This window comes from Eumetopias jubatus, unplaced genomic scaffold (assembly GCF_037043125.1).
Source record: "Eumetopias jubatus isolate StellerSeaLion01/CBP00866 unplaced genomic scaffold, mEumJub1_p1.0 scaffold_4, whole genome shotgun sequence".
NCBI classification, from domain to species: Eukaryota; Metazoa; Chordata; class Mammalia; order Carnivora; family Otariidae; genus Eumetopias; species Eumetopias jubatus.
The window spans coordinates 6,019,817-6,036,957 of NW_028274810.1; the positions used below are offsets into that span (position 1 = coordinate 6,019,817).

General features: G+C 38.7%; 1 protein-coding gene across 1 annotated transcript in view; it reads left to right on the top strand.

The window, feature by feature from the left end:
• NOTCH2 (notch receptor 2) overlaps positions 1 to 17,141 on the top strand; it is a 166,910-nt gene that overhangs the window by 35,821 nt on the left and 113,948 nt on the right. The window contains exon 2 of the mRNA XM_028102049.2: positions 4,461 to 4,542. Coding sequence (XP_027957850.1) covers positions 4,461 to 4,542 — 82 coding nt within the window. The remainder of the gene's footprint in view (positions 1 to 4,460; positions 4,543 to 17,141) is intronic.

A 17,141-nucleotide genomic window follows, 5' to 3' on the forward strand; every position in this document is an offset into this window, starting at 1 on the left:
AGGGACTTTATTCTGTTAAGTATGGAATCCCTGACATTAGGGCCTGCACCTCAGATGTTTTATAAGTATGTTCTGAATATTAGAAGCCTAGCCCCCAAAACATTGCACAGAAAATGTGTGAAAATTAGAAATTGTTCTCTAAATTTTGCATCACATTGCCAAGTTGATGGAGTGATGAAATTGAAATCTCCTGCTTCTCTTTGTTTTTGCCCTTTTTTGGAGGAGGAGGAGGGAGGCATGCACAGAGATACACACACACACACACACACACACACACACACACACAGTGTATGAGATTGATTCCAGTCAATAGTATTTATTGAGTGATCACTGTGGCTTATGATAAAAATTTGGGAAAACACTTTTTTTTTAAAGATTTTATTTATTTGAGAGAGAGAGCGAGCACATGAGAGGGGGGAAGGTCAGAGGGAGAAGCAGACTGCCTGCTAAGCAGGGAGCCCAATGCGGGACTCGATCCTAGGACTCCAGGATCATGACCTGAGCCGAAGGCAGTCGTTTAACCAACTGAGCCACCCAGGTGCCCCAAAAGTCACTCTTTTTGTGAGTGACTTATTTCTCTGAGTCTACTAAAACATCAGTTAAGCATCTGTTCTCTAAATGAGATATGATTGAGCATTTCATTTTTTACTCCACAAATGTAAAGGTGCTTTCAATTTCACTGTTAAATTTAAGTGTTTTACATTGGAAAAAGCACATTGAATTTTGAAATGAGATCTTTTCTGGTTTCACTATTTTTTTTTGTTTTTGTTATCAAAGTTTTAATTTCTCTTTGAATGGCAAATAATTACAGTATTCATTTAGAAATACCCCTGAGCAAAGTCACGAGTCTCAAATTTTACTTTATTTTTATTTTGTCTATTCAGGCAGTACATTACTGTCTAGATTACTCAAGACCTCCAGTGTATTCTATAGTTCTAGGGGATTCCTTAATGTGGACACTCATGCCTTAATTGTTCTCAAAGTATGGCTCCTCAGACTTGAAGCATCAGCATTACCTGGGAACTTGTTAGGAATGCAGATGCCCAGTCCCCCTCTAGACCTACTCAATTAGAAACTGTGGGGATGGTGTCTGGCAAGCCCTGCAGTTGATTCTGGTGCACACTTTGAACACCATGGCTTAGTAAATGTTAAAGGGTCAAGGTAGCGTGATCCTGCAGATTAGCCAAATGGCATTAATTATTAGCCCTGTAAGCCCACCTCCTTTTTGGTCCCTGAATTTGATTGGTTCACTAAGGCTAGGCTGTAAAGTTATTTGTTTGATGGATTGTCACATATTGACTTTGGGTTGTTTGTATTTCTCTGAACCTGTCACTGTAATGATTTGCCAGGACACTTAATAGGAACAGACTGTAATTTTTTTGCACCCATGGCTTTCTGAGTCATGGGTGGCTAGACCCTTAATGTCCTTCTGCACAGATTTCTCCAGGGACCAGGAATGCTGTTCACATACTTTCTTTAAATTTTATTTTATTGTATTATGTTAATTACCATACATTACATCATTAGTTTTTGATGTAGTATTCCATGATTCATTGTTTGCGTATAACACCCAGTGCTCCATTCTGTACGTGCCCTCTTTAATACCCATCACCAGGCTGACCCATCCCTCCACCCCCTCCCCTCTAGAACCCTCAGTTTGTTTTTCAGAGTCCATAGTCTCTCATGGTTCATCCCCCCCTCCGTTTGCCCCCCCTTCATTTTTCCCTTCTTACTAGCGTCCTTTTTTTTTTTTTAACATATAATATATTATTTGTTTCAGAGGTACAGGTCTGTGATTCATCAGTCTTACACAATTCACAGCGCTCACCATAGCACATACCCTCCCCAATGTCTATCACCCAGCCACCCCATCCCTCCCACCTTAATGAGGGAGGTGTCACTGTTGAATCACAGGAGACCTTCAAGAGCATTTAGTTCACCCCAGTTTAGTTTACTGGTAGGGAAATTGAGCCCCCATGAGGTTGTGCTTTACTTGCAGTAGTACAGCTAGTTAGTGGTAGAGGCAGGATTTCAGGTTTTTGGACTCCACTGAGCCAGGATTCCTGCAGGGGGAGGACAGAGCTGCAGTTTAGCTTGCTCTGTGCCTGCAGGACATTCCTTTCCTACCGACAGGTTTTCTTCTTTATTTAAAGAAAAAAAGCAATAGAAAAAAGTCAGGAAGTTCTCATTGAAACTAATAAAAGTGTCTAAAGAGAATGAAAAAAGCAGTTTGAGAACTTTGGTATGGAGGAAATAACCTGACATTAACTGTTTTAATTATAGTTGTTGCATTGGCCTTATCAGTGTGGGAAGAGGGAGCATTTGAGCCCTACAGGGAAGTGGGATATGGACAACAAGATGACCCTCTTCCTGAATCTGCCTGTTCAGGCTGCATCTTAGTGACTGTGTGATCCCAGCAGCTGTCAGAGATGGGGCTGGACTCAGGAAGAGACCTGGACCTCAGACCCAACACTGCCACAGATAGTGGTGTGATGTTCCATGAGGAGGTCACCTAACTTCCTTGGCCTTCACTTTCTAGTAAATGGGTAAAACAAGACCTATCCTGCCCATCTGAAAAGAGAAATGTCAGATAGTGGGAAGTAGTGTATCACTGTAGTTAGGAGTACAGACTCTCTTGCAGGTTCCAGACTCTCTAAGGTTCAGATTTGGCTCTTTAACTCACTGGTGTGGCAGTAGCCGGTCACTTAGCCTTTTTGTGGAACACATATAATGAAATTAACTGCTTCACAGCATTGTAGGGAACATTGAATTAGTTAGTCTATGTAAAGTGCATAAAATAGTATCTGGGATTTAGTAAGTGCAATGTGTTAGCTGCTGTGGTTATTACTATTTAAAAAATATTATTTTAAGAGATGAGATTTCTATAAACATGTTCTCAAATGATTCCATCACTTGGTAACGGTACTGGGCAAATAGAGGGTTCTTATGCAGTAATTTTTTTTTTCTAGGGAAAGCACTTTATTTTATTTTTTTAAAGATTTTATTTATTTATTTGAGACAGAGAAAGCATGCACGTGCAGTGGTGGCAGATGGAGAAGCAGGCTCTCTGTTGAGCAGGGAGCCCGATGCAGGACTCGATCCTAGGACTCTGGGATCATGACCTGAGCAGAAGGCAGATGCTTAACCAACTGAGCCACTCAGGCACCCATCTTATGCAGTAAATGTTAATGGAGGAGTTGTTCTAGCATCCAGCTTGTGCCTGGGCCCCTGTGAAACAAAGCTGATTTTGATGCCCTAGAACGTCAGGCCTAGAGCCTGTGATATTGAGCAGTTTATTCATAAAGTAGTATGGCTAGAGAAAACTCAAAGGTGGAAACGTCTCAATTTTGCTTTCAGGTATTTGTATACAAACCATCCTAGCAGATGGACATCTTAATAATCTTACAGAAAAAGTTCATTAACTGCGATTTTGGTTTTTGTTGTTTGACTAGGTTTCTTTCTGTCTTGCCTTTCCAATTGTTATTAGGATTCTTGATAAGGATTTTGGTGATGAAAATTCTAACTCTAAAGGCTAAATAATCAAGTTATCCAGCAAGTGAGTGGTAGACTTTAGGAGCCTTTCTCCTCTTGTGGCTGGAATCTATGAAAATTTCTACCATTGCTGTTTATTTCTAAGTAGTCTGTCTTGGGAGGGATTATGGTGCTGAGGTTCCTTTTCATTGCCTTGTAAAAGGACTGGAGTTTAAGAATTTGAGAGTTATTGTTTTATCTGCATATATAAATTAACTTTTTATTTTCTTTACTTTGACACCCCGCCCCCCAATCTGTGTTCATGGTCTACTCTCCCATCTTTGTGTGAATCCCTTAAGGCTAGAGATTATGTTGTATTCATTTTATATGTATTCCATTTCCCCTTTTCCTCTGGATCCTAATAGTGTGTCTAGTATATACTAGGCTCTCAATTACAGTTAGTTCAATGAATATTGTTGATATTTCTGATTAGTTATTAAAGTGGCCTATTCTGAAACCTCACTTGAAGGCTTAAGTAATTCATTAGTATCATGGTGATCTAGTATTTACCCAGGTCTTCCTAAATATTCACTGATGAATCCTTACATTACTTATCTGAAGTATTCAAATTTCAAGATGCTCATGGCATGTCATGGATGTTAAGAGCTTTAATTTTCTTTGCGAGATAGGGATGCAACAGCAGGGAAGATAGAGGCACAGAGAATTAAGAGCATCATTCAAGACTGTAAAGTAGTTATTGTAGGAAGAGACTCCTAGGATGAGTTTCCATGCTTCTATGACCCCAGAAACCAGAGGACAAATATAAAACAAAACAAACAAACAAAAAAACCTGATGAAAGCTCTAAAGGGAAACCCAGATCAGGTTGGATATGGGAACGGATATTGACCTAGATTGGGTAATATTTCTTTGCTGTCTGAGGGTTCTGATTAGTGACTTATTTCTAATGTACGTTTGTTTTTATTTTTAGCATTGCAGTGTCGGGATGGCTATGAGCCCTGTGTAAATGAAGGAGTGTGTGTTACCTACCACAATGGCACAGGATACTGCAAGTAAGTTTTTCTGTTTTTTTTTTTTTTCCTTTTTATGTATTTTATTTTTCCTCAGTAGAACCCTGGACAAGATTTGGTTCTACTAATTCTATTTTCAGTACTTCTGTGAACTTCTAACTTTTCTGATGTAGTCTTTGTGGGGGATGAAGATGGAAGGATGTAGATGTCAGATAAATGGTTAACAAGAACTTCTTATTATCTTATCGCTATCTTTTTCATTATGAAAATGACTTTTCAGTGAGTTGGCTAGTTAATGTATATTGAGTGCATTCTTAGAATCACTTCTCAACATGTTAGTTACGATCTTGTTTTTAAGTCAAACCACAATAGATATTAACTTTAATTCTGCCTAGTGTAAGTGAATATTATAACATGAAACTATTTTTCTGGTGTAAAATAGTCCAGTTCCTAAAAAGAGACTGTGGGAAAGATGCATATGCACTTGTAGGGATGGGATGGGGAACAGGCACTGTGGAGAATGTCATTATATGGGCTTACAAGAGTAAGGGTATGGAACAGGACTAGGGAGCATAGGCCAAGAGCAGTTTTTCTTTTTCTCCAACACCTAGTTTAGCTATACTTTTGGTTTCTTTGAGGAGGCCTGTGAGATTATCTCATAAGAAACTCCTCTTTTTGTCCTATGGACCATATTTTTTTCCTTCTGGCTCTGGCTCAACTGAAATTTTTTTTTAAAGACTTTATTTATTTATTTGTCAGAGAGAGTGAGAGCACAAGTAGGGTGAGCGGCAGGCAGAGGGAGAAACAGGCTCCCCGCTGAGTAAGGATCCTGATGCGGGACTTGATCCTAGGACTCTGGGATCATGACCTGAGGTGAAGGCAGTTAACTGACTGAGCCACCCAGGTGTCCCTCAGTTGAAAATTTTTGACAGGAACATGTATTCATTGTATTTAGATCATGGAAAAAAAGACTGATAATATAACTTTTCTTTAACGCTTTCATGGGGTACACTTGTCCTCTGCTTTAGTAGCAGTCCTTGCTTGATAAGCATTTTAAACGAGTTTATCCAACATAGTTTTATTTCTTTTCTTTTATATTTAATTGAATAACGTAAATATAATAATGATATTGGTTCTAGTCAAATCCATTCTGACACCAGGATCTAAGTTCTTTTTTTTCTTTTTTAAGGTTTATTTATTTATTTATCAGAGAGAGAGAGGGAGAGAGAGAGTGTGAGCACACTCAAGCAGGGGGAGCAGCAAGCAGAGGGAGAAGCAGAATCCCCGCTGAGCAGGACCCTGAGATCATGACCTGAGCTGAAGGCAGACGCTTAACCAACTGAGCCACCCAGGTGTCCCAGGATCTAAATTTTTTAATGTCATAAGTGAGGATTTTTGCAAGTCAGGGAAGATGCTCTTGAGCAGAGTGATAATATTTTAAGCTATGATGACAGTAAAGTTGTTTTTTAATTAAAGATTTTATTTATTTATCTGAGAGAGAATGAGAGAGAAAGCACAAGTAGGGGGTGAGGGGCGGAGGGAAAGGGAGAAGCAGATGCAGGGTCGCGTGGATGTGGGGGACATCGGGGACCCGATGGACACGGGGGACGCAATGTGGGGCTCAGGACCCTGGGATTCCAGGACCCTGAGATCATGACCTGAGCCGAAGACAGCCCCATAACCGACTGAGCCACCCAGGCGCCCCAGATGACAGTAAAGTTTAACTGTGGGTTGCTTGAATTGGAATAAAGATAATACTGGAAATGAAATGTTTTTGTAACTGATGATAAGCTGCTCACATAGTTTTTCTAGCTGGAAAACAAAAAACCAAAACATGTGATGTAGTCTTCGCTCAGAATGGTAACACACCTGGAGATAATAAAGGGGAGGAACTTAATACCTTAGAACTGGCTACCAGAATCTTCAGTCCGTTTTTGGCAGCTGGTGTCATAGTTACTTGCTTTATTCTTTATTCAGCTCTCTTGTGGTAGTTAACACATTAAATTATGATCATTTGTGGATGTGTTTGTTTCTTCTACTGGATTTCAAGGTCCTTGTTAATGCCTGATAGGTAGCTAGAGCTTAACAGTGTGTTTCTTGAACCAGAAGGTGCTCAATAGATTTCATCATTCACATGTTTTTTTAATCCGTCTTAAATAAGAAGGTACTGTCCTCTGAGAATTTTATTTGCTTCACACAGAATCTAGTATGGTAGTACTATACTGAGAGGCACTTTAGTTCTACTTGGACACAATTCAACGTGGTGACTTATGTAGGGGGAATTTCAAATAGGTTCTAAGTGTTGGCCTACATATTTGTGGTTTGCTGTGGGAAGAGAGACTAGTCTCTGAGCACTTACCAGGAGAGGATACTAAGGGTCACTTTTGGGAGAAAAGAGATTTCTGGGCTGTTAGTCTCCAACTCTCCAGCCAAGGTGAGAGAGACACAGTTGCCCCTGGTTTCTAGAAGAAGCACTACTAGGGAACAGGGAACTCACTTTGTGGTTAACAAAAATGGAGCTGCCCAAAATCTGTCCGTGGATGCTTAATTGTTGATGGGATAGGTTGCTTATGGATATGGTTCTGGGCAAGTCCCTCAGATGTCCTCCAAACCCTGTGTGAGGGAAACAAGCCCCCTGAGAAAGGAGAGAAAGGAAAAAAATGGGCGAGACTGTCCTTTTGGGAGACCAATATGAACAACAAAACTTGTAAAAAGAGGGTATTTCTCTACGTTGGTAAAAGCAATATTAGCATCTTCAGGAGTGGCTGTCAATGACTTAAGTGGACACAGGAAAAGCAAGAACAATATCAGGGAGGCGAACTCAGTCATCCCTACAATGCTGCAGGATGTTAAGCAAAAATAACATCTACTTAACAGAACTTTCAGTGTATTTTCACCAACTTTCCTTTTTTCCTTGGGGAGAGAAGGTAATCCAGCTTGTTCAGTAAATATTATTTTCCCAAAATGGTAAATGGATATTAGAACACTTAGAAGTTCTATAAAAATTACATCAGACATGCAGGGCATATGATTATCTTTTTGTTCATGAGATTGCTTAGTGGATTAAGAAAAAGTTGAAGCCAAATTCTTTTTACAGGGGGTGGGGGGGTGGGAATTAATGGAAAATGTTTTAGAGTAGAAGATATCTGACTATCTGTTTAAAGAGCATAATGCTCCTGATTCAGCTAAAATATAATCGTTGTTTATAGAAATTATAGAAATCCGTGATAAGATCACATTGACAGATGAGGATAAGTACTTTTAAAGGTTAGTTTTGTACACAGCTCAACTATTTTTTCTCATTGTTAGGAGCCCAAGTATTCTATCAGTCTATGATTAGATTGGGATGCCAGACAAGGAGAACCTGTGTAATCTTGCATAAAACTCAATTATTGCTCCTAAATAGTTGTTGTCAGATCTTAATAAAGCCCTCTCACTACAGAGAGATAAGACATTTTATTCTCTCCCTTGTCCTACTGGGAGGTGTAAATATATAATTAAGTTTGGCTGTCATTAATCACTTTCAAGTTGTTTGTCTCAGGCTTTCAAAGATAAACCATTCCAAATCCCAATTTGATTGAAAATCATGGGTAACTCAAGTTCACTAGAATGTTGGGGGAGGGTAAGGTTTTGGTTTGTAAAATTCACAAAATGTGCATTTTTAAGGACATATTTGTCATAGTTATTTAAAGTCCTTATTTGTCAGTTCTTAACATCTGGGTTGTCTTTGGGTATGTTTGTATCAACAACTCCTTCTGTTGACTCTGGGTACAATTTCCCTTTACTTCTCATTTGTGGTAGTTTTTGTTATTTACTGGACATTGTGAGCGATGCATTTTAGTGTTTACTTTCCATTAAAGAATGGTGAGTTTTGTTCCAACAGACAGTTACATCACTGGAAGATTGCCTTGATCCTATGAAGGCTTGGTTTTAGGCCTTGCTTTGGCGGGTCTGTTTTGCCTTTAGTCTGACAGTGTAAGTCTTAGTCCTGGGATGTGGTCCTTAGACCCAAGGTATGACCCCTCGAGGGGATCAATGGGAAGTGTGAGGTGCTTGTCAAGCCTGGTGTTTCCCAAACCCCTGTAATTTAGTAGGACTTGAATTCAAACTTGGGACTCCCAAGAACTGCTCTCAGCCTTTCAGCCTTCCAGCTCTTCCTTTCTTTGGGTTCCTAAATACCTTGCTAATGCACAGCCAGGAATCATTTAAGGATTTGAGTGGAGTCATATACATATTTTAGGGCTACCTGCTCTGTGGTTCTGTCTTTTCCAGGATTTCTCCTCCTCCAAATTCTAGCTGCTTTGACAGTTCCAGATACCTTTGACTCCTCAGCTCAGTAAGACTTCCATTTTCTGCTTGCATTCTATTCCTCATGTGCTGCATGGACTGAGGAATACCTTCAGGGGAAAAGCTATATAAATGTAGGTTTCATATGGTTTGGTTTTCTTTTTTTGAGGCTCATATCCCAGTTTCTGCCTGCTTTTGATTACTTTTACCTTTAATATATTGTCCACAGCATCTAATTATTGTAAGCAAGAGAGTTGATCTGATATAATTACTCTGCCATTATTTTTAATGATAAAAATGGTCATTATAAAGGACTCTTTGAAAATATTCTACATGCCACTTAGGAGGTAACTAGCACAGTGTTTATTAAACACTGGAAAGTCACCATCAGTTACTTAGGTACCTGTGGATGGGTGATTGCATTTGAGAATCTCTACTTTTTGCCAAAGTACCTAAGTAGAAACTACATTTTAAAGTAATCATTATCAAAGTAAATTATTTTTACTTTACATTATCGAAGTAAACAAAGTAAATCATTATAAATATAAAATGTTATAAAGTATAATTTTGCTTCACAATTTACCTAAAATTTGTCTGCTAGCTGTAAGAAACATTAAGCATTAACAACTAACAATTTTCCTTGCCAGAATTAGGAGTAATGCTGGTGGTCCAGGCCTCCTAAAGCCATTCAAGGAAACTAGAGTCATTGCCTTCTTTGTCCTCTTGATATGTTTCTCTATAGTCAGGAGAGAATAGAATCTTGGAATCTTCCAGAGCCTGGCTTAGAGTAGATATCAATATTTGTGTTGTAGTGGTGCTCTCCTAGAAAGGCATTTTCAAAAGTCAAGGCTGACCAGCATTTTCCCCTTTCACTCACCTTGTTAGTGCATTCAGTGCTGTTCAGGGCAATATCAGATCAAAGAGATGCACTGGGAAAAATGTCGACTGTTAAATCACTTTCTCTTTCTTCTCTGCTGAAACTGGTTTTGCCAAGAAGATTCCTTCAAGTAGAGTGCCCTATTTAGCAGAACATCATATATACAGGTCTTCTGGCAGAGGCTAGCAGAAGCGTGGCCACTTTTCCGTAGTTCTTTTATCTTTACCATAAAATGAAGAATACTGTCTTTTGCTCACTAAATACCTTTCACAGAATAATCTTTCTTTTTTTTAATAATATGATACTTAAGAAGCTATTAATTCAGGAATTACTTATTGTATGCTCTTTATGTATACCACGTATAATAGATAACTGAAGTCTGTGGTAATAGTTGCAAGTAATTGATAGTGTTATCACATTATTTCACACTCTTTGGGAAGTCATAAAATAATTATTGATTCATTAACCTGGACTTTTTAAAGAGGTTCAGAATAAGTCTTATTAGACTAATGCAGTGAATTGTGAAATGACTGTAATGTCAGAGCAGAAACTGTTAGTGACTGGTAGGGCTGGGACCAGAGTGAGGTGAGTGAGGCCTTCATCTCAGGTGTAAAATTTTAGAAGGTGTCAGAAAACCCAGTTACCAAGATAAATAATATTATAAGAGTCTCATGTTCTACCAGCTAAGCTAGCTGGGCAGTTATAGTTTAATGCAGTAGTTCAGGATATCAAAATTAATGCAAAAAAACTGTGATAAAAATATCCAAATTTTAAATAAAGAGATCAGTATTACTGACTTTTCCTTTTGCCTTAGGCTTCAGGATGATTCCCTGTGGTACTCTTGTGTGGATTAAGGTATCTGAAAGAGCCCTGCCTGGTGACATGGAGGGGACGTAGGTTTTTATGCCACATAGTCTAGAGTTTGAACCCTAATTCTTGTTAGCAATCAGACCTTTGGCAAGTTAAAGAATATTATGCTAGCCAATGTTTATTGAGCACTTATTATATGCCAGGCTCTGTGCTTAATTAACCTTTTTATATGTTATTGTAGTCCTCATATAAGTTACATGTCTTAATATCTTTGTTTTACTGATGAGTACATACGGAAACTCAAAGAAGTTAAATAATTTCCCCAAGATCACATAAACTCTATTTTTAAAAATTTTTTAAAGTTTTTTTTTTAAAGTTAACATACAGTGTTATATTAGCTTCAGGTGTACAATATAGTGATTCAGCACTTCCATATGTCACCCTGTACTCATCATGACAGGTACACTTCTTAATCCCCATCATCTATAGAACCCATCTCCCTCTCCCCTCTGGTAACCATCAGTTTGTTCTCTACAGTTAAGAGTCTGTTTTTTAAAAAAAAGTCTGTTTCTTGATTTCTCTCTCTCTCTCTTTTCCTTTGCTCATTTGTTGTTTCTTAAATTCCACATTATGAGTGAAATCATATGGTATTTGTCTTTCTCTGACAGACTTATCTGACAGACTTATCTCTCACTTATTATAAGTGACAGACACTTAGCATTATACTCTCTAGCTTCATTCAAGTCATTGCAAGTGGCAAAATTTCCTTCTTTCTTATGACTGAATAACATCCCATTGTATAAAATACCACATCTTTATCCATTCATCAATTGATGGGACACTTGGGCTGCTTCCATATCTTGGCTATTAATGCTGTTATAAACATAGAGGTGCATGTATCCCTTTGAATTAGTGTTTTTGTAGTCTTTGGGTACATACCCAGGAGTGTGATTGCTGAATCATAAAGTAGTTCTATTTTTAACTTTTTGAGGAATCTCCATATTGTTTTCCATAGTGGCTTGACCAGTTTGCATTCCCACCAATAGTGCAAGAGGATTCCCTTTTCTTCACATTCTTGCCAACACCTGTTGTTTCTTGGTTGATTTTAGCCATTCTGACAGGTGTGAGGTGATATCTCATTGTAGTTTTGATTTGCATTTTCCAGATGGTAAGTGATGATGAGCATCTTTTCATGTGTCTGTTGGCCATCTGTATTTCTTCTTTGGAGAAATGCCTGTTCATGTCTTCTGCCCATTTTTAAATGGATTATTTGATTTTTGGGTGTTGAGTTTTATAAGTTCTTTATATATTTTGGCTACTAAGCCTTTTGGAATATGTCATTTGCAAACATCTTCCATTTTGTAGGTTGCCTTTTAGCTTTGTTGATTTTATCCTTCCCTGTGCAGAAGGTTTTTATTTTGATATAGTACCAGTAGTTTATTTTTGCTTTTGTTCCCTTGTCTCGGGGAGACGTATCTAGAAAAAAGTTGAATTTGTCCAATGTTCAATGTCAAAGAGGTTACTATCTGTGTTCTCTTCTAGGACTTTTATGGTTTCTAGTCTCACATTTAAATTTTTAGTCCATTTTAAATTTACTTTTGTGTATGGTATAAGAAAGTGGTCCAGTTTCTTTCCTTTGCATGTTGCTGTCCAGTTTTCCCAGCACCATTTGTTGAAGAGACTGTCTTTATCCCATTGTATGTTCTTTTCCTGCTTTGTCAAAGATTAATTGACCATATAGTTGTGGGTTCATTTTGGAGCTTTCTGTTCTGTTCCATTGATCTATGTGTCTATTTTTGTGCCAGTACCATACTCTTTTGATTACTACAGCTTTGTAATATAACTTGAAGTCTGAAATTGTGATGCCTCCAGTTTTGTTTTTCTTTTTCTATTTTATTTTATTTATTTGAGAGAGAGAGAGAGCATGAGCAGGGGGAGGGGTAAAGGGAGAGGGAGAAGCAGATTCCCTGTTGAGCAGGGAGCCTGACATGGGCTCGATCCCAGGACCCCGAGATCATGACCTGAGCTGAAGGCAGGTGCTTAACCCACTGAGCCACCCAAGCACCCCTGTGCTTTTCTTTTTCAAGATTACTTTGGCTATACAGGGTCTTTGTAGTTCTATAAAAATTTTAGAATTATTTGTTCTAGTTCTGTAAAAAACACTGTTGGTATTTTGATAGGGATTGCATTAAATGTATAGCTTGCTTTGGGTAGTATAAACTTTTTAACAGTATTTGTTTTTCCAATCCATGAGCATGGAATGGCTTTCCATTTCTTTGTGTCGTCTTCAATTTCTTTCATCAGTGTTTTATAGTTTTTAGAGTATAAGTCTATACTATAGCATTTCTGAGAGGTAGCCTTTGACTTGAAAGCTCAGTGCAATTACTGCAGATGAAATACAAGAAGGCAGTGAAGGTGGGGAGAGAGGATACTATCTACTAAAATGCTCTTTGGTAGAGAAAACTAAATTGAAAAACTTGAAACTTCTCTCTTCTTTTTCCTAATGGAAAAATGAACAAGTCCAGACAGATTTTATGTAGCTTCACAGCTTGAGACAGGTCAAATTCAACAGCTTCTGATAAATTTTGCTGCCAGCTCAGAAGTCACAAGTTGTTAAACATAGTGCCTTACATTTGCATAGTGAGTTATAGATGTATGGATGTATGTCCTGTGAGGCTTTCCTTATTTAGGGCACGAGATCTGGACACTGTAACAGTACCATTCCTAAGTGATTCTTCTTATTAACACTATGTGTTTGAAAAATCCTTTAACAAATACATTAGGTGTCCCTGAGAAAATTTTTATAAAGTAAGTCTTGATTATCAGTTTCTTATAATATAGAACAATGGGATTCCCATATTCTTTTCAACTGATCTTTTTCTTCAGGTTGGAATCTTTATAAACTTCATGTTAGATAAGAAGTAGGAGAAGGTGATTCTTAGACTCTGCCTGTATCCTTTTGCCTGTCTTGGGTAATTGCCAATAAGTTAAATCAGCTAATTTTGGCCTGCAAACCTGGCATGAATAGATGTGAGTTTAGCTAGGCTTCTTTCAACACAGTCCCCAAGTTAACCATAATCCTTTCTAAAGTTTCTTTCTTATTGTTCCATTGTGGCATGTCAGCACCATTAATTTCATGTGGGAATTCTTTTCTCCCCTTTTTTCTTATGACTAAGCAGGATGAGAAATATTTTTCTTCTAGGATCTTGAGTAGCTTAATTAAATACTTCATTTTAAATTTTGGCTGTCTATCTTTCATCGAGGCTAGCAAGATTGAATACAGAGGGGTGGGGATATCAGAATGTGATAAACATGTAATTATCTAAAAATTTCCAAATACTTTTTTTCCATTAAGCTAGCATAAATATGTGGGCATGAAGGAGGTTTTCTTTAAGTGCTCTTCTTTTTTTTTTTTAAGATTTTATTTATTTATTTGAGACAGAATGAGAGAGAGCGAGCGCATGAGAGAGGGGAGGGTCAGAGGGAGAAGCAGACTCCCCGCCGAGCAGGGAGCCTAATGCGGGACTCGATCCAGGGACTCCAGGATCATGACCTGAGCTGAAGGCAGTTGCTTAACCAACTGAGCCACCCAGGCGTCCTTTAAGTGCTCTTCTAAACGTCCCATAGCTAGGAATTTTGTAGCGAGGAGTAAAGTTTGGTGTCTCCTCCATCCCTACAGTCTTTTCTGTGTGTGTGTGTCTGTGTGTGTGTGTGTTTGTGTTTGTGTGTGTGTGTGTGTGTGTGTGTGTGTGTTGTGAGTTTTTTGTTTTTGTATTTGTCTTAGTTGTATTTTACTTTACATTTCAATGTACGGTAAATTACGATTTCTCTGGGGCTTCCCAAAGTTTTCTATATTCTATTTACCTACCTATTCTATTTACCAAAGATTACCAAAGTTAGTAATCTTTGCTAGCACTTCATGCTCTGTGTCCAAAAATGTCTCACTGATTTTTATACTGATGCCTTCAGGCTTCCCTTATTAATGCAATTACCTTCTGTTTTAAAATGGTCCTCTCCTAAACAAACTATTACTTGAATCTTTATCAAAAGACTTTTATGAAAGAAAAGTGAAAGCAGAGACTAATAAAGGCATTATTTCAGTGATAGGTGGTATTACTCATTGAACCCATCCAACTGGAACATCATATCCAATATTTTTTCTTCACATAAGTATGAGGAGAAGGTAGGTGTTAATGAAAAAATAACCTGATTAGGACTTATGTGGGATAGTGGCATTTAGGGTACTGAATCTCTATAGATTCAGGCCACCTTCCTGTACTTGCTCTATCTATAATCCTGTATCCTGAACACTGAAGGTCAGATAGACCAAAGCACTGTAGGATTCTTACTCTTTGTCTTAGTCAGCTCAGGCTGTTATAACAAACTACCACAGACTGGGTGGCTTAAACAGCAGACAATTATTTCTCACGCTGTTCTTGAGGCTGCGAAGTCTAAGATCAAGGTACTGGCAGATTCAGTTCCCTATGAGGACCTTCTCCCTGGTGAGATGGCTACCTTCTCACTATGTATATCTTTTTAATAATTTTTATTGTTATGTTAATCACCATACATTACATCATTAGTTTTTGATGTAGTGTTCCATGATTCATTGTTTGTGTATAACACCCAGTGGTCCATGCAGAACGTGCCCTCTTTAATACCCAACACCAGGCTAACCCATCTCCCCACCCCCCTCCCCTCTAGAACCCTCAGTTTGTTTTTCAGAGTCCATCGTCTCTCATGGTTTTTCTCCCCCTCAGATTTCCCCCCCTTCATTCTTCCCCTCCTGCTATCTTCTTCTTCTTTTTTTTTTTTTGTATATTTTCACTAGTAGGGAGAGAAAGCTCTGGTCCCTTCATCTCCTTATATGGGCGCTAATCCCATCATGAGGAACCTACCTCAGGATTTTATCTACCTAATTACTTCCCAAAGGCCCCACCTCCAAATATCATCATATTGGGGATTAGAGTTTCACTGTATGAATTTTGGGTGGATGCAAACATTCAGTCCATAGCACTCTTCAAAGAAAAGTTTAATTTTCATCAACTAGTATTTATTGAGTTGGCTACATTGACTGAGCACTGTGCTAGGTATTGTGAATAGACCTAAAGGCTCAAGAGGTTTGTGCTCTCTGACAAACTTACTTATGAGTATAAAATACCTTGGGAGTGTCTGCTAATGAATGTCATGTTTATCTCACATAAAACATGGTGGCAGTCCTCTGACATCTTGCCATCTTGTTAGGGAGATGAGGCATACATATATGTATAAAATACAGTAGTCTGTAACTACCCACTGTGTCAGCACAGATGATAAAAACTATGGAGATTCAGACAACGGAGCAACTACTACAGGACAGAAGATTAAAATCAGAGGATTTTTTTAGGGGATCACTTAGATTATAAATCTGAGAATATTGACGGAGATGGGTAGTAGAAGGATGGAAGTACAGAGACTGAGGGGACCAGAGGGGCTGTTGTTTCCTGGAATAATCATTACCAATATCTTCATCATTTTGTTCTTTTTTTTTAAGGTTTTATTTATTTATTTGAGAGAGAGAGAGACAGATAGTGACAGAATGAGAGAGCGCACAAGCGGGGAGGAGAGGGAGAAGCAGACTCCCTGCCAAGCAAGGAGCCTGACGTGGGGCTCGATCCCAGGACCCTGGGATCATGACCTGAGCTGAAGGCAGACGCTTAATGACTGACCCACCCAGGCGCCCCTTCATCGTTTTGTTCTTTTTTTTTTTTTTTAAAGATTTTATTTATTTAATTGACAGAGAGAGAGACAGAGAGAGAGGGAACACAAGCAGGGGGAGTGGGAGAGGGAGAAGCAGGCTTCCCGCTGAGCAGGGAGCCCGATGCGGGGCTCGATCCCAGGACCCTGGGATCATGACCTGAGCCGAAGGCAGTCGCTTAACCAACTGAGCCACCCAGGCGCCCCCATCGTTTTGTTCTTAATGACATAGTTTTAAAACTTTTCTACATCTTGTTTCTCTTTTTTGTCTCTACTTTAGGATGTGTGAAGTTTTACTAAACCAGTATGTTGGATTCATCTGGTTTCATAGTGATAGATAACTGATTTAAAAAAATCATTCCATATATACATGTTGGCTTGAATGGTTGAAGATAAAATGTCTAGAGTGAGGGTTGGAGGGGAAGACCAGGGGACAGGAAGGGGGGAAGATGGGAGCCTCATCTTTCCTACTCCTAGAACTTTTTGGTTTTGACTTGATTTTTATGCTGCTTTCAGAAGCAGCCAGGTAAGCTTGTGGACACCATTTACAAAGGAATTCAGAATCCAAGCATCTCTGAGGCAAGAAAAAGAATGGGTTAAGATAGGAAAATGATGGAAAAACAGACACGAAGAATAGGATCAGTTGTCATATATGGCCTGGTTCATTCTCCTAGCTGAGAATTCAGGTATCCCATCCTCTGACCTCTTCTGTCCAGCATATCATTGGCCTGATCTAGTTCATTGCAGGGATCCAGAGTAAGCAAGCATCTGTTAGCCAAATCTTTGGTTAGCCCAAATTAGCTCATGTCCTTTACTGCTTGTTTCCTCTGATTATATAGTACATACCAAAACCCTCAATTATCCAGAATAAACCAGGGCTGCCTATTCTGTGTGGAAAACATTTGACAATGGTTATGATTCTCTTGGCTAG